This window comes from Oncorhynchus clarkii, chromosome 2 (assembly GCF_045791955.1).
Source record: "Oncorhynchus clarkii lewisi isolate Uvic-CL-2024 chromosome 2, UVic_Ocla_1.0, whole genome shotgun sequence".
Classification (NCBI taxonomy): domain Eukaryota; kingdom Metazoa; phylum Chordata; class Actinopteri; order Salmoniformes; family Salmonidae; genus Oncorhynchus; species Oncorhynchus clarkii.
Genome location: NC_092148.1, coordinates 90110590 through 90130589, shown reverse-complemented (window position 1 = coordinate 90130589; position 20000 = coordinate 90110590). Strand labels below are relative to the sequence as shown.

Below are 20000 nucleotides of genomic sequence, written 5' to 3'. Positions count from 1 at the left end.
GGTCACTTTCTATATGGTATATTCTGACTGGAAAAATGAAAGGATTAAATCATGGTATCTGTGAAAACAGTGTGACTAGTTTCCCTGGTGCCTTATGTCAGCCTGGTCTGATGTAGTTATTACAACTCTATTTGAAGTGTTGCCGTCTCTCTCTCTGTCTGCCTCTCTGTCTCTCTCTCTGTCTGTCTGCCTCTCTCTGTCTGTCTGCCTCTCTCTGTCTGTCTCTCTCTCTGTCTCTCTCTCTGTCTCTCTCTCTGTCTCTTTCTCTGTCTGTCTGCCTCTCTCTGTCTGTCTGCCTCTCTCTGTCTGTCTTTCTCTCTGTATGTCTCTCTCTGTCTGTCTCTCTCTTTCCCTCCCTCTCTCTCTCTCTCTGGGTTTGATGTCTTGATTGTTTTTTAATTGTATCTTGTATCGCTGACTTGGCTCTCCTGTTATTTTCTTTCATCCTTCCTCCCTCCCCTTGCCTCATCTTCTCCTCCCTCCCTGCCTCCTCCTTTTCCTCTCTCCCTCCTCCTCTCCAGCAGGTCGCTCAAAGTGGAACAGTGCGGTCCTCAGGATGTCAGTAACCACGTTACCCAGAACCACAGACCGGTTCTAACCCGACCAGAGATCCAGAACAACGAGCGGAACAGGACCGAGGCCGACAGGGAACATCACACCATCGCCGCCATAACCACGGTAACCACTGTCACTGCCGAGGAGGAGGAGGATAGGAAGCAGCGTGATGCAGAGCGCTACGGGTTTCAGAAGGAAGGGGCAGAGAGGGACCGGCCGCTCACCAAGATCAACAGCATCAAACTAGAACCAGATCAGGCTTCTGCTGTACCTGCTGACATCACACCAGACGGGCCCTACAGAGCCCCACAGGTAAGCACAAACAAATTTGAGAACGGAGCACTAGCTCAAAGTCAGTTATACCCTACCTAACAACAGTGTTAAATGAACAGCTAAGCTGTGACTGATCCTGGTATTTACTCTAGGATAGTGATCATGACTGTCCGGTTGTTTCCTTTTATGGTACAATGCCTTCAGGAAGTATTCACACCCTTTGATTTATTCAACAATTTGTTGAGTTGCAGCTTGAATTCAAAAAGGATTAAATTGCTTTTCTTCTCTCACCCATCAACACACAATACCCCATAATGACATCACAATACCCCATAATGACATCACAATACCCCATAATGACATCACAATACCTCATAATGATAAAGTGAAAATATATTTTTACAACTTTTTGCTAATTTATTGAAAATGAAAAACAGAAATACAGTATCTCATTTACATAAGTATTCACACCCCTAGTCAATACATGTTAGAATAACAGGATTCTTCTGTTGAAGGAGAGGCGGACCAAAACGCAGCGTGGTTATTTAGATACATCTTTAATAAAGATGAAAATAGAACAATATACAAAAACAAGAACCGTGAAAAACCGAAAACAGCCCTATCTGGTGTAACAAACACAAAGACAGGAACAATCACCCACAAAACCCAACACCAAACAGGCTACGTAAATATGGTTCCCAATCAGAGACAATGACTAACACCTGCCTCTGATTGAGAACCATATCAGGCCAAACACAGAAACAGACAAACTAGACACACAACATAGAATGCCCACTCAGATCACACCCTGACCAAACAAAACATAGAAACATACAAAGCAAACTATGGTCAGGGTGTGACACCGTGATTACAGATGTGAGTCTTTCTGGGTAAGTCTCTAAGAGCTTTCCACACTTGGATTATACAATATTTGCACATTATTATTTTAATTCTCCAAGCTTTGTCAAGTTGGTTGTTGATCATTGCTAGACGGCCATTTTCAAAAATGTAACTAGCCACTCAGGAATATACAATGTCGTATATAAGCGACTCCCGTGTCTATTTGGCTTGTGCTTTAGGTTATTGTCCTGCTGAAAGGGGATTTTATCTCCCAGTGTCTGTTGGATTGCAGACTAAACCAGGTTTTTCGTCAGGATTTTGCCTGTGCTTAGTTCTATTCCATTTCTTTTTATCTCCAAAAAACTCCTTAGTCCTTGCCGATGACAAGCATACCCATAACATGATGCAGTCACCACCATGCTTGAAAATATGAAGAGTTGTACTCAGTGATGTGTTGGATTTGACGTGAAGTAAATTTTTTTGCCAAATGTTTTGCAGTTTTTCTTTAGTGTCTTGTCCAAACAGAATGCATGTTTTGGAATATTTTTATTCTGTACAGGCTACCTACTTTTCAGTGTCAATTGGGATAGTATTGTGGACTAACTACAATGCTGTTGATCCATCCTCAGATTTATCTTATCACAGCCATTAAACTATGTACCTGTTTTAAAGTCACCATTGGCCTCATGGTGAAATCCCTGAGCGGTTTCCTTCCTCTCCGGCAACTGAGTTAAGAAGGACGCTTGTATCTTTGTAGTGACTTGATGTACTGATACACCATCTGAAGTTTAATTCATAATTTTTACCCATCTACCAATAGGTGCCCTTCTTTGTGAGTCATGTTAAACACTAATATTGCACACAAAGTGAGTCCATGCAACTTATCATGTGACTTGTTAAGCACATTTTAACTTCTGAACTTATTTAGGCTTGCCATAACCAAGGGGTTGAATACTTATTGACAGCGTGGTATGCGTACATTCTTTTATTTAACTGAATGAACACTGAACAAACTAACAAAAAAACGACACGTGAAGCTATACAAACGAGTGCTGACAGGCAACTACACATAGACAAGATCCCACAACAGAAAGTGGGAAACAGGGCTGCTTAAATATGATCCCCAATCAGAGACAATGATAAACAGCTGTCTCTGATTGGGAACCATATCAGGCCAACATAGCCATACAAAAACCCCTAGACCTACAACAACCCTAGACATACAACACTAGAGTACCCACCCTAGTCACACCCTGACCTAACCAAAATATATAGTAAACAGAGATATCTAAGGTCAGGGCGTGACATTTTATTAATTTGGAAAAATGTTAATAAACATAATTCCACTATTGTGACACAAAATGTAACTGTAATACATTTTAAATTCAAGCTGTAGCACAACAAAATGGAAGGTACTGTATACCATATGGTAATATACAGTATATGTATCATTACCAGTGGCGACTCTGTTAATTGTACATTGGAGCTGTAGTCTTCTATTGCAAACACCAGTTATTCCCGGAAGAGACTGTTGTCATTCTGCCATTTGATGAAAGTTAAAAATGTAATCGTTGCACTTTTAGGTGAACGGTGCTGGGGACCAGAGCCCAGGGGAGATGATGACCAACCCCCAGCCCCATCGGACCCCCTCTATCCAGGGCAGCATGACCCCCACCACCCCTACCCCCCAGTACCCCCATGGGGAACCTGAACCCAGGACCCTGACCAGGACCAACTCCATGCAGCAGCTGGAACAGTGGGTCCGCACACAGAGAGTACGCAACCAGGATGATGACACACACAGGTGGGTGTGGATGTGTGAGGGTAGTAGTCTGCTCTGAGTTCAGTGATGTATTGTATTAGTCTGCTCTGAGTCCAGTGATGTATTGTATTAGAGTCTGCTCTGAGTCAGTGATGTATTGTATTAGAGTCTGCTCTCACTCCAGTGATGTATTGTATTAGAGTCTGCTCTCACTCCAGTGATGTATTGTATTAGAGTCTGCTCTGAGTCAGTGATGTATTGTATTAGAGTCTGCTCTGAGTCCACTGATGTATTGTATTAGAGTCTGCTCTCACTCCAGTGATGTATTGTATTAGAGTCTGCTCTGAGTTCAGTGATGTATTGTACTAGAGTCTGCTCTGAGTCAGTGATGTATTGTATTAGAGTCTGCTCTGAGTTCAGTGATGTATTGTATTAGAGTCTGCTCTGAGTCCACTGATGTATTGTATTAGAGTCTGCTCTGAGTCAGTGATGTATTGTATTAGAGTCTGCTCTGAGTCCAGTGATGTATTGTATTAGAGTCTGCTCTGAGTTCAGTGATGTATTGTATTAGAGTCTGCTCTGAGTTCAGTGATGTATTGTATTAGAGTCTGCTCTGAGTAAGTGATGTATTGTATTAGAGTCTGCTCTGAGTCAGTGATGTATTGTATTAGAGTCTGCTCTGAGTCAGTGATGTATTGTATTAGAGTCTGCTCTGAGTCAGTGATGTATTGTATTAGAGTCTGCTCTGAGTCCACTGATGTATTGTATTAGAGTCTGCTCTGAGTCAGTGATGTATTGTATTAGAGTCTGCTCTGAGTCCACTGATGTATTGTATTAGAGTCTGCTCTCACTCCAGTGATGTATTGTATTAGAGTCTGCTCTGAGTCCAGTGATGTATTGTATTAGAGTCTGCTCTGAGTCAGTGATGTATTGTATTAGAGTCTGCTCTGAGTCCAGTGATGTATTGTATTAGTCTGCTCTGAGTCAGTAATGTATTGTATTAGTCTGCTCTGAGTCCAGTGATGTATTGTATTAGAGTCTGCTCTGAGTCAGTGATGTATTGTATTAGAGTCTGCTCTCACTCCAGTGATGTATTGTATTAGAGTCTGCTCTCACTCCAGTGATGTATTGTATTAGAGTCTGCTCTGAGTCAGTGATGTATTGTATTAGAGTCTGCTCTGAGTCCACTGATGTATTGTATTAGAGTCTGCTCTCACTCCAGTGATGTATTGTATTAGAGTCTGCTCTGAGTTCAGTGATGTATTGTACTAGAGTCTGCTCTGAGTCAGTGATGTATTGTATTAGAGTCTGCTCTGAGTTCAGTGATGTATTGTATTAGAGTCTGCTCTGAGTCCACTGATGTATTGTATTAGAGTCTGCTCTGAGTCAGTGATGTATTGTATTAGAGTCTGCTCTGAGTCCAGTGATGTATTGTATTAGAGTCTGCTCTGAGTTCAGTGATGTATTGTATTAGAGTCTGCTCTGAGTTCAGTGATGTATTGTATTAGAGTCTGCTCTGAGTCAGTGATGTATTGTATTAGAGTCTGCTCTGAGTCAGTGATGTATTGTATTAGAGTCTGCTCTGAGTCAGTGATGTATTGTATTAGAGTCTGCTCTGAGTCCACTGATGTATTGTATTAGAGTCTGCTCTCACTCCAGTGATGTATTGTATTAGAGTCTGCTCTGAGTCCAGTGATGTATTGTATTAGAGTCTGCTCTGAGTCAGTGATGTATTGTATTAGAGTCTGCTCTGAGTCCAGTGATGTATTGTATTAGTCTGCTCTGAGTCAGTAATGTATTGTATTAGTCTGCTCTGAGTCCAGTGATGTATTGTATTAGAGTCTGCTCTGAGTCAGTGATGTATTGTATTAGAGTCTGCTCTCACTCCAGTGATGTATTGTATTAGAGTCTGCTCTGAGTCAGTGATGTATTGTATTAGAGTCTGCTCTGAGTCCACTGATGTATTGTATTAGAGTCTGCTCTCACTCCAGTGATGTATTGTATTAGAGTCTGCTCTGAGTTCAGTGATGTATTGTATTAGAGTCTGCTCTGAGTCAGTGATGTATTGTATTAGAGTCTGCTCTGAGTCCAGTGATGTATTGTATTAGAGTCTGCTCTGAGTCAGTGATGTATTGTATTAGAGTCTGCTCTGAGTCCACTGATGTATTGTATTAGAGTCTGCTCTGAGTCAGTGATGTATTGTATTAGAGTCTGCTCTGAGTCCAGTGATGTATTGTATTAGAGTCTGCTCTGAGTTCAGTGATGTATTGTATTAGAGTCTGCTCTGAGTTCAGTGATGTATTGTATTAGAGTCTGCTCTGAGTCAGTGATGTATTGTATTAGAGTCTGCTCTGAGTCAGTGATGTATTGTATTAGAGTCTGCTCTGAGTCAGTGATGTATTGTATTAGAGTCTGCTCTGAGTCAGTGATGTATTGTATTAGAGTCTGCTCTGAGTCCACTGATGTATTGTATTAGAGTCTGCTCTGAGTCAGTGATGTATTGTATTAGAGTCTGCTCTGAGTCCACTGATGTATTGTATTAGAGTCTGCTCTCACTCCAGTGATGTATTGTATTAGAGTCTGCTTTGAGTCCAGTGATGTATTGTATTAGAGTCTGCTCTGAGTCAGTGATGTATTGTATTAGAGTCTGCTCTGAGTCCAGTGATGTATTGTATTAGTCTGCTCTGAGTCAGTAATGTATTGTATTAGTCTGCTCTGAGTCCAGTGATGTATTGTATTAGAGTCTGCTCTGAGTCAGTGATGTATTGTATTAGAGTCTGCTCTGAGTTCAGTGATGTATTGTACTAGAGTCTGCTCTGAGTCAGTGATGTATTGTATTAGAGTCTGCTCTGAGTCAGTGATGTATTGTATTAGAGTCTGCTCTGAGTCAGTGATGTTTTGTATTAGTCTGCTCTGAGTCAGTGATGTATTGTACTAGAGTCTGCTCTGAGTTCAGTGATGTATTGTATTAGAGTCTGCTCTGAGTCAGTGATGTTTTGTATTAGAGTCTGCTCTGAGTCCAGTGATGAATTGTATTAGTCTGCTCTGAGTCAGTGATGTATTGTATTAGAGTCTGCTCTGAGTCAGTGATGTATTGAATTAGATCAATAATGTATTCTTCTTCTGTTAGCCTGCATCCTCTGACAGGAGAGGGAGAGAGGGGAGTGAACTTGTCTTGACCCATTGTTAGAAATTATGAATCACACCGCAGCATCTATAGACAGTCCGCAGGGGTGTGTGTGTGTTTAAAGCCAGTCAGCCGGGATCCTGTTTCTCTTTGTCATCAATAACCTGCTACTGTACCTGTCCTGTTTCTTTCTCTCATCGTTAACCTGCTACCATACCTGTCCTGTTTCTCTCTCATCATTAACCTGCTACTGTATCTGTCCTATTTCTCTCTCATCATTAACCTGCTACCGTACCTGTCCTGTTTCTCTCTCATCATTAACCTGATACCGTACCTGTCCTATTTCTCTCTCATCATTAACCTTCTACTTTACCTGTCATGTTTCTCTCTCATCATTAACCTGCTACTGTACCTGTCCTATTTCTCTCTCATCATTAACCTGCTTCCGTACCTGTCCTATTTCTCTCTCATCATTAACCTTCTACTGTACCTGTCCTATTTCTCTCTCATCATTAACCTGCTACTGTACCTGTCCTGTTTCTCTCTCATCATTAACCTGCTACCATACCTGTCCTGTTTCTCTCTCTCATCATTAACCTGCTACTGTACCTGTCCTATTTCTCTCTCATCATTAACCTGCTACTGTACCTGTCCTATTTCTCTCTCATCATTAACCTGCTACTGTACCTGTCCTATTTCTCTCTCATCATTAACCTGCTACCGTACCTGTCCTGTTTCTCTCTCATCATTAACCTGCTACTGTACCTGTCCTATTTCTCTCTCATCATTAACCTGCTACTGTACCTGTCCTATTTCTCTCTCATCATTAACCTGCTACTGTACCTGTCCTATTTCTCTCTCATCATTAACCTGCTACCGTACCTATCCTGTTTCTCTCTCATCATTAACCTGCTACTGTACCTGTCCTATTTCTCTCTCATCATTAACCTGCTACTGTACCTGTCCTATTTCTCTCTCATCATTAACCTGCTACTGTACCTGTCCTATTTCTCTCATCATTAACCTGCTACCGTACCTGTCCTATTTCTCTCATCATTAACCTGCTACTGTACCTGTCCTATTTCTCTCTCATCATTAACCTGCTACTGTACCTGTCCTATTTCTCTCATCATTAACCTGCTACCGTACCTGTAATATTTCTCTCATCATTAACCTGCTACTGTACCTGTCCTATTTCTCTCTCATCATTAACTTGCTACTGTACCTGTCCTATTTCTCTCTCATCATTAACCTGCTACCGTACCTGTCCTATTTTTCTCTCATCATTAACCTGCTACCTACCGTACCGAGTGCCTTAAGCACATTTCAACAGCAGAAGACTCTATCATTTTCTGATGAAACTTTTTATTTTTCCAAAACACTGCAATTTAAAGTTGAGAAAGCTCAAACCTCATTGGCAACTCTTGCTCATATAGCTTCACTTTTAATGCCACAAACAGTGTACACAGGCTACATACTTGGTGTAACTACTGTAACCCTGAGACCCTGCAGCAGTTGCCCATCTGCGATCGTGAGTTCATCGTGTATTTCATCTATGCTTTTGCATGTATTGTGTTGCCAAAATCAGTAAGTATAACTTCCTCCAAGCCCAACAGAACCAGTGAAGACATTAATGGATACAGTAAAACCTCCGAGCTGCTGAGGTAAACAACGGCAGTACAGAGCAACGAGACACGGACTGACTAACAGACTGCTCATCAGGCATCAGGGTTGTTTTCATTGGGCACCAAATTGAAGAAAAACCAGACTGAATTCCATTTTTATTTTTTTATATTTTTTGTCCCTTGTTGTTTTCAACCAGCTAAAAAACACTACGTTTATCATTATTGGCCATAAAATGTCCTCCCTGCTCCACCACACCCCTCTCCAACATAGTAGTCGCATTATACAAATGTCGTCTTGGATGATGTCTCAATTTCCTCTGTGTTCAGTTGTTGTCTACAGTCTGTTATTCTGTAAGTGAAGTTAGTAGTCTGCTCTCTGTCTGACTCTATCTGCACTGTCTGATGCTACTGCGTATGTGGAGCTGTTCAGAATCACAGCATTGTTGGTGGAATAATCAGATTTTGCCTAAAGCGCTGTTGCTTCTCTCTCTCTTCTGTCAAGCATGTGAGTGTGTGCGAGAGAGAGAGAGAGAGAGATGCACAAAGAGACACACGTGGTTCACATTCAACCATTTCACACACCGTGATGTGTTTAATCATATCTGTTACACTCATACATGGGTTCTGGCAGCTGACCAAGTATTCACGTTAACAGGCTAATGGGTCACAGCATCTAATGAACTCTCTCACCACGAGGTCAAGCTAAAAATATCATCTGAAGTTCAGCTTGGAAAATGTGTCTATAACCGACTGTGTTACCCTCCAGGAAAAGAACTTCACTGCCATTTGGTGTCTGACTGTGATGTGGACAGTCTGCTAGATTAACCCCCCCATCCACCACTGCCATTTGGAGCCTGTCTGTGATGTGGACAGTCTGTTAGATTAACCCCCCTCCCCCCCAACCACCACTGTGCCATTTGGTGCCAGACTGTGATGTGGGCAGTCTGTTAGATTAACCCCCCCTCTACACCACCACTGCCATTTGGTGTCTGACTGTGATGTGGGCAGTCTGTTAGATTAACCCCCCCCCCCCCCTCTACACCACCACTGCCATTTGGTGTCTGACTGTGATGTGGGCAGTCTGTTAGATTAACCCCCCCTCTACACCACCACTGCCATTTGGTGTCTGACTGTGATGTGGGCAGTCTGTTAGATTAACCCCCCCTCTACACCACCACTGCCATTTGGTGTCTGACTGTGATGTGGGCAGTCTGTTAGATTAACCCCCCCCCCCCCGATCAATGCCTCTTGCTGTAAGCTCGTTCATAATGAGTTTGACAGAGACTTGCAGAAGAACATGTAAAGGAAGTGTGTAACTCTTCATAATGTTTCCCTCCAGAGATACGTTTTCCATCATTTATTTTACCTTTATTTAACTAGGCAAGTCAGTTAAGAACAAATTCTTATTTTCAATGACGGCCTAGGAACAGTGGGTGAACTGCCTGTTCAGGGGCAGAACGACAGACTCGGTAGTTTTGAACTTGCAACCTTCCGGTTACTCGTCCAACGCTCTAACCACTAGGCTACCCTGCCCCTCCTCTATGCTTGTTGAAATGAACCTACAGCCCAAACCAATATTCTCTATTTCCTGTTTTTCTATGTTGTTTTGATGACATATTTAAACCTCCTTTTCCTTTCTCTCCATCCTTCAGCATCATGTCGTACCAGACACTGCCCAGGAACATGCCCAGTCACCGAGCCCCTCCAGCCATGCCCCACTACGGGGACCCCGGCTACCGTACCTTACCCAGGAACAGCATGGCCCGGCCGGACAGTATCTGCAGCATGTCCCCCTCCATGTATGACCAGGCCATGGGCCTGGGCCTGGGGCTATCCTCTGCAGACAAGAGACGCTCCATGAGGGACGACACTATGTGGCAGCTGTATGAGTGGCAGCAGAGGCAGGCCTATACCCCCACACGGTATGACTGGGTTCTATTTGGAAAGTGGTACATCTTATTTTTTATTAATTTTTTTACCATTTGTGGGATTTGATTTTGAAGTTTTGCTTTATCCAGCTTGGGAGTGCCAGTTGGGGTAGAGTTTGTACTTTTAAACGTTTCTATTGGTCGATTGCAACCGGTAAGCTCAATGCATAGTTAATAAAGTATTTGACAATATTTCAGGTAGTATTTAAACCCTGGTCTAACCATCTTCGTCCTCCTCACCAGGCCTATGTCGTCCACTCCCAGACCCTACGGGACCCTGCCCAGCCCCAAGACCATGATCAACCTGTCAGAGCACCAGGGTCACGGTCACCACTCCATCCCCCCCTCACCCTCCCATGGGTCCCTGTCTATGTACGGGGGCTACTCGCCCCTCCACTTCTCCTACAACCCCAGCTCCAGTAGGTCTGAGGTGGCCTTCCCTGTATACCGGGGGGATGTTACCATAGACAGAAGACACAGGACACCACATCTCAACCAGGTAGTCCAACATCCTCGTACATCCTCATGAAGACATTTTGTAGTGCCTTGTTTTCAGTGGTTGAGCATTACAAAATCAGGACTCCTGGGCCGCTCAAAGTGGGGTCTGCGGGAGAGAGGCTTCCAGAATGATCTATTTTTTTGGCCCACGGCTCACTCTCTAGAAAGGAGTACAGGAACCTCTTGTTTAATATGGCAGACAAACACCTTCCTCAGCTTTCCCAACAGGATCACCTCTCTCTGTGTCCTACAGTATGCCTACCCGCCTGAGAGGAGGTCCATGCCAGCAGGGATCCCTGTCCAGACCATCACTGCCCAGTCTCTGCAAGGAAAAACGGTTAGTCCACCTCCCTCTCCCTCTCCTCCCTCTCTCTCTCTCTTTCCTGCTCTCCCCCTCTCTCTCTCTTCACCCCCCCCTCTCTCTCTGCCCCCTCCGCTTTCTCTCTTTCCCCCTCTCCCACCCCCCCTCTCTCCCCCTCTCTCTCTCTTTCCCCCTCCCCCCTCTCTCCCCCCTCTGCTTTCTCTCTCTCCCCCTCTCCCCACCTATCTCTCTCCTCTCCCCACCCTCCCCCCTCTCTCTCCCACCCTGGTTTGTGCTCCCCCCCTCTCCCCACCACCCCCCTCTCTCTCCCATCCTTGTTTGTGCCCCCCCCTTTCTCTCTTTCCCCCTCTCCCCACCTCCCCCCTCTCTCTCTCCCACCTCTCTCTCCCCCTCCCTCTCTTTCCCCCTCCCACCCTCTCTCTCTTTCCCCCTCTCCCCACCCCCCCCATCCTGGTTTGTGCTCCCCCTCCCCTTTCTCTCTCTCCCCCCTCCCCTTTCTCTCTCTCCCCCTCTCCCCACCTCTCTCTCTCTCCCCCTCTCCCCACCTCTCTCTCTCTCCTCTCTCCCCCTCCCCTCCTTCCTTCCCCTGATCTGGCCTACAGTACCCTGCCCTTGGCCTCGATACACTGTCAGGTTCACTTCTGTTTAATCTAGGCTATTAATACCACCCTGGAATTCCAGTTAAAGACTGTTTAGTTTTACATTCTGGTCTAATAGGGCTAATTCCAAAGACAATACATTTTTTGTTGTAATCACTCCCCTGTCTTTCTCTTCCAAGAAGAGAACTGCTGTAGAGGCATGTTTAGACAGGACTCAGATCAGTGTTCCAAGTGGTGTGGTTTAACATGAGTTTACTCCCTTAACGCTTGCTACATCAGCCCTGTTGTTCACAGTTCCCTGAGCCATAGCCGGGTTGTCTGTCATTTCTTTACCCACGCCATTTTGGGTACATGGTGACTTAGTGGGACACGGTGGATGTGCTACAGGGACCTTCCATTCAGCTCACAGGGATCCAGTACTCTACACCTACTCTGCTGGTGTGCAGTGTCCTCCTGTCTCCTGTCTGTACTGTGGTCCTAACCTGTCCTCCTGTCTATACTGTGGTCCTAACCTGTCCTCCTGTCTGTCCTCCTGTCTATACTGTGGTCCTAACCTGTCCTCCTACTGTCTCCTGTCTATACTGTGGTCTTAACCTGTCCTCCTGTCTGTCATCCTGTCTGTACTGTGGTCCTAACCTGTCCTCCTGTCTGTCCTCCTGTCTATACTGTGGTCCTAACCTGTCCTCCTGTCTATACTGTGGTCCTAACCTGTCCTCCTACTGTCTCCTGTCTATACTGTGGTCTTAACCTGTCCTCCTGTCTGTCCTCCTGTCTATACTGTGGTCTTAACCTGTCCTCCTGTCTGTCCTCCTGTCTGTCTTCCTGTCTGTCCTCCTGTCTGTCCTCCTACTGTCTCCTGCCTATACTGTGGTCCTAACCTGTCCTCCTGTCTGTCCTCCTTTCCTCCCTGATGTGTGTCTGTCGTGTTTCTCTGACCTGTTCTCTTCTCCCTCTGCCTTCTCTATACCCCCTTCCTCTCTTCCGCTGTGTCCCTTTGTCCCATGCTCTCTTGACCCCTGACCTGCCCCCCCCTGCCCCCTTTACCTGTCATCTTGCCCTGGTCCTGCCTTGCCGTGTCTCCTGTACCTCTGAGTTCTCCTCCTCTTTGGTTGTCCCTCTGCCCTTCCTTCCCCCTGCAGCCTGAGGAGCTAACCTTGCTGCTGATAAAGCTTCGTCGGCAGCAGGCCGACCTAAACAGCGTCCGGGAGCACACTGTAGCACAGCTTATGCAACTAAACCTTGATGGTGGCCACAACCCAAAGGTCAGGGCCACTGAGGTCGCTGCTGTGTCTTGTCTTCTAGTCGTGTGCCATGCCGCCGTCTTCAACTCTCTTCCATCCACTTTATTCACCATTGTTTTGGGGGGGGGGGTCATTTCTATGTTTAAACTGTTAACCCTTGAATCATTGTTGCTGACATATTCAGTGATGACTGTTGATTATTGTAGTAGGACAGAGACACACAGTGGGTGTGCTAGCTGACTTCCTAAAAAGAAACTGAACAGATGTTGCCCCCCGGGGAAAATGAGAAACTCCAACTACTTGGTGATCTTAATGTGTGGGACAGCTAAGCTAAGCAGGCTTTACTGACTGGGTCATTTTAGATGTCAGACGAGGATTTGAGTGATGTAGGGCACCCACACTTGAAATAGGAAATGGTTTGTAAGTGTTGAAGGCTTTAATAGTAACACTGCTACATGAATAATGTTAAAACTCATTGTTGCTGACATATTCATAGTCCTCATAGAATTCACACAGTCCTCCATCTACACTACAGTTCTGCTACCCGAGCCGGATTAGGACCGGGTTAGGACCGGGTAGGGCCTGTTGTCTCATCGATAACTAGGACCGGGTAGGGCCTGTTGTCTCATTGATAACTAGGACCGGGTAGGGCCTGTTGTCTCATCGATAACTAGGACCGGGTAGGGTCTGTTGTCTCATTGATAACTAGGACCGGGTAGGGCCTGTTGTCTCATTGATAACTAGGACCGGGTAGGGCCTGTTGTCTCATCGATAACTAGGACCGGGTAGGGTCTGTTGTCTCATCGATAACTAGGACCGGGTAGGGTCTGTTGTCTCATTGATAACTAGGACCGGGTAGGGCCTGTTGTTTCATCAATAACTAGGACCGGGTAGGGCCTGTTGTCTCATTGATAACTAGGACCGGGTAGGGCCTGTTGTCTCATCGATAACTAGGACCGGGTAGGGTCTGTTGTCTCATTGATAACTAGGACCGGGTAGGGTCTGTTGTCTCATCGATAACTAGGACCGGGTAGGGCCTGTTGTCTCATCGATAACTAGGACCGGGTAGGGCCTGTTGTCTCATTGATAACTAGGACCGGGTAGGGCCTATTGTCTCATCGATAACTAGGACCGGGTAGGGTCTGTTGTCTCATTGATAACTAGGACCGGGTAGGGCCTGTTGTCTCATCAATAACTAGGACCGGGTAGGGCCTGTTGTCTCATTGATAACTAGAGTACGGTAGGGCCTATTGTCTCATCGATAACTAGGACCGGGTAGGGTCTGTTGTCTCATCAATAACTAGGACCGGGTAGGGCCTGTTGTCTCATCGATAACTAGGACCGGGTAGGGCCTGTTGTCTCATCGATAACTAGGACCGGGTAGGGCCTGTTGTCTCATCGATAACTAGGACCGGGTAGGGCCTGTTGTCTCATTGATAACTAGGGTACGGGTAGGGCCTGTTGTCTCATCGATAACTAGGACCGGGTAGGGCCTGTTGTCTCATCGATAACTAGGGTACGGTAGGGCCTGTTGTCTCATCGATAACTAGAACCGGGTAGGGTCTGTTGTCTCATTGATAACTAGGACCGGGTAGGGCCTGTTGTCTCATTGATAACTAGGGTACGGGTAGGGCCTGTTGTCTCATCGATAACTAGGACCGGGTAGGGCCTGTTGTCTCATCGATAACTAGGGTACGGTAGGGCCTGTTGTCTCATCGATAACTAGAACCGGGTAGGGTCTGTTGTCTCATTGATAACTAGGACCGGGTAGGGCCTGTTGTCTCATCGATAACTAGGGTACGGTAGGGCCTGTTGTCTCATCGATAACTAGGACCGGGTAGGGCCTGTTGTCTCATTGATAACTAGGGTACGGTAGGGTCTGTTGTCTCATCAATAACTAGGACTGGGTAGGGCCTATTGTCTCATCGATAACTAGGACCGGGTAGGGTCTGTTGTCTCATTGATAACTAGGACCGGGTAGGGCCTGTTGTCTCATCAATAACTAGGACCGGGTAGGGCCTGTTGTCTCATTGATAACTAGAGTACGGTAGGGCCTATTGTCTCATCGATAACTAGGACCGGGTAGGGTCTGTTGTCTCATCAATAACTAGGACCGGGTAGGGCCTGTTGTCTCATCGATAACTAGGACCGGGTAGGGCCTGTTGTCTCATCGATAACTAGGACCGGGTAGGGCCTGTTGTCTCATTGATAACTAGGGTACGGGTAGGGCCTGTTGTCTCATCGATAACTAGGACCAGGTAGGGCCTGTTGTCTCATCGATAACTAGGGTACGGTAGGGCCTGTTGTCTCATCGATAACTAGAACCGGGTTGGGTCTGTTGTCTCATTGATAACTAGGACCGGGTAGGGCCTGTTGTCTCATTGATAACTAGGGTACGGGTAGGGCCTGTTGTCTCATCGATAACTAGGACCGGGTAGGGCCTGTTGTCTCATCGATAACTAGGGTACGGTAGGGCCTGTTGTCTCATCGATAACTAGAACCGGGTAGGGTCTGTTGTCTCATTGATAACTAGGACCGGGTAGGGCCTGTTGTCTCATCGATAACTAGGGTACGGTAGGGCCTGTTGTCTCATCGATAACTAGGACCGAGTAGGGCCTGTTGTCTCATTGATAACTAGGGTACGGTAGGGTCTGTTGTCTCATCAATAACTAGGACTGGGTAGGGCCTGTTGTCTCATCGATAACTAGGACCGGGTAGGGCCTGTTGTCTTATCGATAACTAGGACCGGGTAGGCCCTGTTGTCTCATCGATAACTAGGACCGGGTAGGGCCTGTTGTCTCATCGATAACTAGGACCGGGTAGGGCCTGTTGTCTCATCGATAACTAGGACCGGGTAGGGCCTGTTGTCTCATCGATATCTAGGACCGGGTAGGGTCTGTTGTCTCATCGATAACTAGGACCGGCCGGGTAGTTCCTGTTGTCTCATCGATAACTAGGACCGGGTAGGGCCTGTTGTCTCATTGATAACTAGGGTACGGTAGGGCCTATTGTCTCATCGATAACAATGACCGGGTAGGGTCTGTTGTCTCATCGATAACTAGGACCGGGTAGGGCCTGTTGTCTCATCGATAACTAGGACCGGGTAGGGACTGCTGTCTCATCAATAACTAGGGTACGGTAGGGTCTGTTGTCTCATCATTAACTAGGGTACGGTAGGGTCTGTTGTCTCATTAACTAGGGTACGGTAGGGTCTGTTGTCTCATCAATAACTAGGGTACGGTAGGGTCTGTTGTCTCATCAATAACTAGGGTACGGTAGGGCCTGTTGTCTCATCATTAACTAGGGTACGGTAGGGTCTGTTGTCTCATCAATAACTAGGACCGGGTAGGGCCTGTAGCCTCATCAATAACTAGGGTACGGTAGGGTCTGTTGTCTCATCAATAACTAGGACCGGGTAGGGCCTGTTGTCTCATCGATAACTAGGACCGGGTAGGGCCTGTTGTCTCATCGATATCTAGGACCGGGTAGGGTCTGTTGTCTCATCGATAACTAGGACCGGCCGTGTAGTTCCTGTTGTCTCATCGATAACTAGGACCGGGTAGGGCCTGTTGTCTCATTGATAACTAGGGTACGGTAGGGCCTATTGTCTCATCGATAACAATGACCGGGTAGGGTCTGTTGTCTCATCGATAACTAGGACCGGGTAGGGCCTGTTGTCTCATCGATAACTAGGACCGGGTAGGGACTGCTGTCTCATCAAAAACTAGGGTACGGTAGGGTCTGTTGTCTCATCATTAACTAGGGTACGGTAGGGTCTGTTGTCTCATTAACTAGGGTACGGTAGGGTCTGTTGTCTCATCAATAACTAGGGTACGGTAGGGTCTGTTGTCTCATCAATAACTAGGGTACGGTAGGGCCTGTTGTCTCATCATTAACTAGGGTACGGTAGGGTCTGTTGTCTCATTAACTAGGGTACGGTAGGGTCTGTTGTCTCATCAATAACTAGGGTACGGTAGGGTCTGTTGTCTCATCAATAACTAGGGTACGGTAGGGCCTGTTGTCTCATCATTAACTAGGGTACGGTAGGGTCTGTTGTCTCATCAATAACTAGGACCGGGTAGGGTCTGTTGTCTCATCGATAACTAGGACCGGCCGGGTAGTTCCTGTTGTCTCATCGATAACTAGGACCGGTAGGGACTGCTGTCTCATCAATAACTAGGGTACGGTAGGGTCTGTTGTCTCATCATTAACTAGGGTATGGTAGGGTCTGTTGTCTCATCATTAACTAGGGTACGGTAGGGTCTGTTGTCTCATCAATAACTAGGGTACGGTAGGGTCTGTTGTCTCATCATTAACTAGGGTACGGTAGGGTCTGTTGTCTCATCAATAACTAGGGTACGGTAGGGTCTGTTGTCTCATCATTGACTAGGGTATGGTAGGGTCTGTTGTTTCATCAATAACTAGGGTACGGTAGGGTCTGTTGTCTCATCAATAACTAGGGTACAGTAGGGTCTGTTGTTTCATCAATAACTAGGGTACGGTAAGGTCTGTTGTCTCATCAACAACTAGGGTACGGTAGGGTCTGTTGTCTCATCATTAACTAGGGTACGGTAGGGTCTGTTGTCTCATCATTAACTAGGGTACTGTAGGGTCTGTTGTCTCATCGTTAACTAGGGTATGGTAGGGTCTGTTGTCTCATCAACAACTAGGGTACAGTAGGGTCTGTTGTCTCATCAATAACTAGGGTACGGTAGGGTCTGTTGTCTCATCAATAACTAGGACCGGGTAGGGCCTGTAGCATCATCAATAACTAGGGTACGGTAGGGTCTGTTGTCTCATCAATAACTAGGGTACGGTAGGGTCTGTTGTCTCATCATTAACTAGGGTACGGTAGGGTCTGTTGTCTCATCAATAACTAGGGTATGGTAGGGTCTGTTGTTTCATCATTAACTAGGGTACGGTAGGGTCTGTTGTCTCATCATTAACTAGGGTATGGTAGGGTCTATTGTTTCATCATTAACTAGGTTATGGTAGGGTCTGTTGTTTCATCATTAACTAGGGTATGGTAGGGTCTGTTGTCTCATCAATAACTAGGGTATGGTAGGGTCTGTTGTTTCATCATTAACTAGGGTATGGTAGGGTCTGTTGTCTCATCAATAACTAGGGTATGGTAGGGTATGTTGTTTCATCATTAACTAGGGTATGGTAGGGTCTGTTGTCTCATCAATAACTTGGGTAACATTTTGAAGCTGAGCCATTTGCTCGGGCTCTGCTGCTGCAATACAGTCACATCTGACTAAGATCATAACATGGTGTCAGAAGTGCGTCAACCTAAAGATATAACGCAGGAGATATTATTTCAAAGAAAATAATAATGTTGAGTTGTCTTTGTTTAGGGTGATGAAAAGTAGCTAACTGCTCTCCTGTCTCTTCATTGAGCGGAGCAGCCCAAGCGAAGCCGTTGCTATGGTTTCTCACAGATTCAGAGCTGCCATGAGCAGAGCGCATGCAGAGTGAGCTAGGCACCGGGAGACAGTGACAGACAGAGAGGATCAGCTAATGGATTTACTAAGGGAGGAAGTTATTTCTGGTTTCGGGCTGGGCAGGGCCGGGCCTTAAATTTGACAGAAGCATTTGGGCCTGGGTAGGGTAGGGCCTAAGCGTTGTGGGCATGGGTTGGGCTCGGGTGTAAAGTTCATGCCCGTGCAGGGCTCTGATCTACGCCCATTCCCTGTCTCATCTCCAACAGTTTGTCCTTGTATCCATCTATCTATAATTTACATATTTACCTTACATTGTCTTTTCTTGACTGTCTTGCTGTCTGCCTGCCTCGCTGTCTGCCTGCCTCGCTGTCTGCCTGCCTCGCTCTCTGCCTGTCTCGCTCTCTGCCTGTCTCCCTCTCTGCCATTCTCCCTCTCTGCCAGTCTCCCTCTCTGCCTGTCTCGCTCTCTGCCTGTCTCGCTCTCTGCCTGTCTCGCTGTCTGCCTGCCTCGCTGTCTGCCTGCTTTGCTGTCTGCCTGCTTCGCTGTCTGCCTGCCTCGCTCTCTGCCTGTCTTCCTCTCTGCCTGTCTCTTTTTTTCCTGTCTCTCTTTCTGCCTGTCTGCCTGTTTCTAATGCCTAACTTTCCTTTGCCTCGATCCTTTTCTTTCTCTCCTCTCCTCTCCTCTCCTCTCCTCTCCTCTCCTCTCCTCTCCTCTCCTCTCCTCTCCTCTCCTCTCCTCTCCTCTCCTCCTCTCCTCTCCTCTCCTCTCCTCTCCTCCTCTCCTCTCCTCTCCTCTCCTCTCCTCCTCTCCTCTCCTCCTCTCCTCTCCTCTCCTCCTCTTCCTCTCCTCCTCTCCTCTCCTCCTCTCCTCCTCTCCTCTCCTCTCCTCTCCTCTCCTCCTCTCCTCTCCTCTCCTCCTCTCCTCCTCTCCTCTCCTCCTCTCCTCTCTCCTCCTCTCCTCTCCTCCTCTCCTCTCCTCCTCTCCTCTCCTCTCCCCTCCCCTCTCCTCCTCTTCTCTTCTCTCCTCTCCTCTCCTCTTCTCTCATCTTCTCTCCTCTCCTCTTCTCTCCTCTCCTCTCTCTCCTCTTCTCTTCTCTCCTCTTCTCTCTTTCCTCTCTCTCCTCTTCTCTCCTCTTCTCTCCTCTCCTCTTCTCTCTTTCCTCTTGTCTTCTCTCCTCTTCTCTTTCCTCTCGTCTTCTCTCCTCTTCTCTCTTTCCTCTCCTCTTCTCTCTTTTCACTTCTGTTCTCTCTCTCTCTCCGCTTCTCTCTTTCCTCTTCTATTCTCTCTCTCCTCTTCTCTCTTTCCTCACATCTTCTCTCTCTCCTCTTCTCTCTCCTCTCCTCTTCTCTATTTCCTCTCTTCCATGCTCTTCTCTCTTTCCTCACATCTTCTCCCTCCTCTTCTCGCTCTCCTCTTCTCTTTCCTCTCCTCTCTTTCCTCTCCTCTCCTCTTCTATCTAATGTGACCTACTTGTTGTGTGTATGTACTGACATGTATGTGGAACTGATAGATACACACACACACTACATGTTCATGTTTTTACATGTACTGGATGTAAATTGTAAAGTCTGTAATGTCTTTTTCATTATGTGTTGGAACCCAGTAAGACTAGCTGTCGCCATTGGCGTCTGCGAATGGGGATCCTAATCAAATCAAAATCCTCTTCTCTCATTCCTTTCATTCCTTTCTCTTCTCTCATTCCTTTCTCTTCTCTCATTCCTTTCTCTTCTCTCATTCCTTTCTCTTCTCTCATTCCTATCTCTTCTCTCATTCCTATCTCTTCTCT

General features: G+C 46.3%; 1 protein-coding gene across 11 annotated transcripts in view; it reads left to right on the top strand.

Moving 5' to 3' along the window:
* The window catches only part of LOC139376083 (pleckstrin homology domain-containing family A member 5-like), a 238970-nt gene that overhangs the window by 174873 nt on the left and 44097 nt on the right, over positions 1–20000 (top strand). For 10 of the 11 annotated variants that reach the window (XM_071118296.1, XM_071118288.1, XM_071118262.1 and 7 more), the window contains 5 exons: positions 522–867; positions 3252–3472; positions 9835–10104; positions 10354–10609; positions 10862–10945. In XM_071118296.1, coding sequence (XP_070974397.1) covers positions 522–867; positions 3252–3472; positions 9835–10104; positions 10354–10609; positions 10862–10945 — 1177 coding nt within the window. The remainder of the gene's footprint in view (positions 1–521; positions 868–3251; positions 3473–9834; positions 10105–10353; positions 10610–10861; positions 10946–20000) is intronic. The other variant, XM_071118271.1, reaches the window with a different exon arrangement.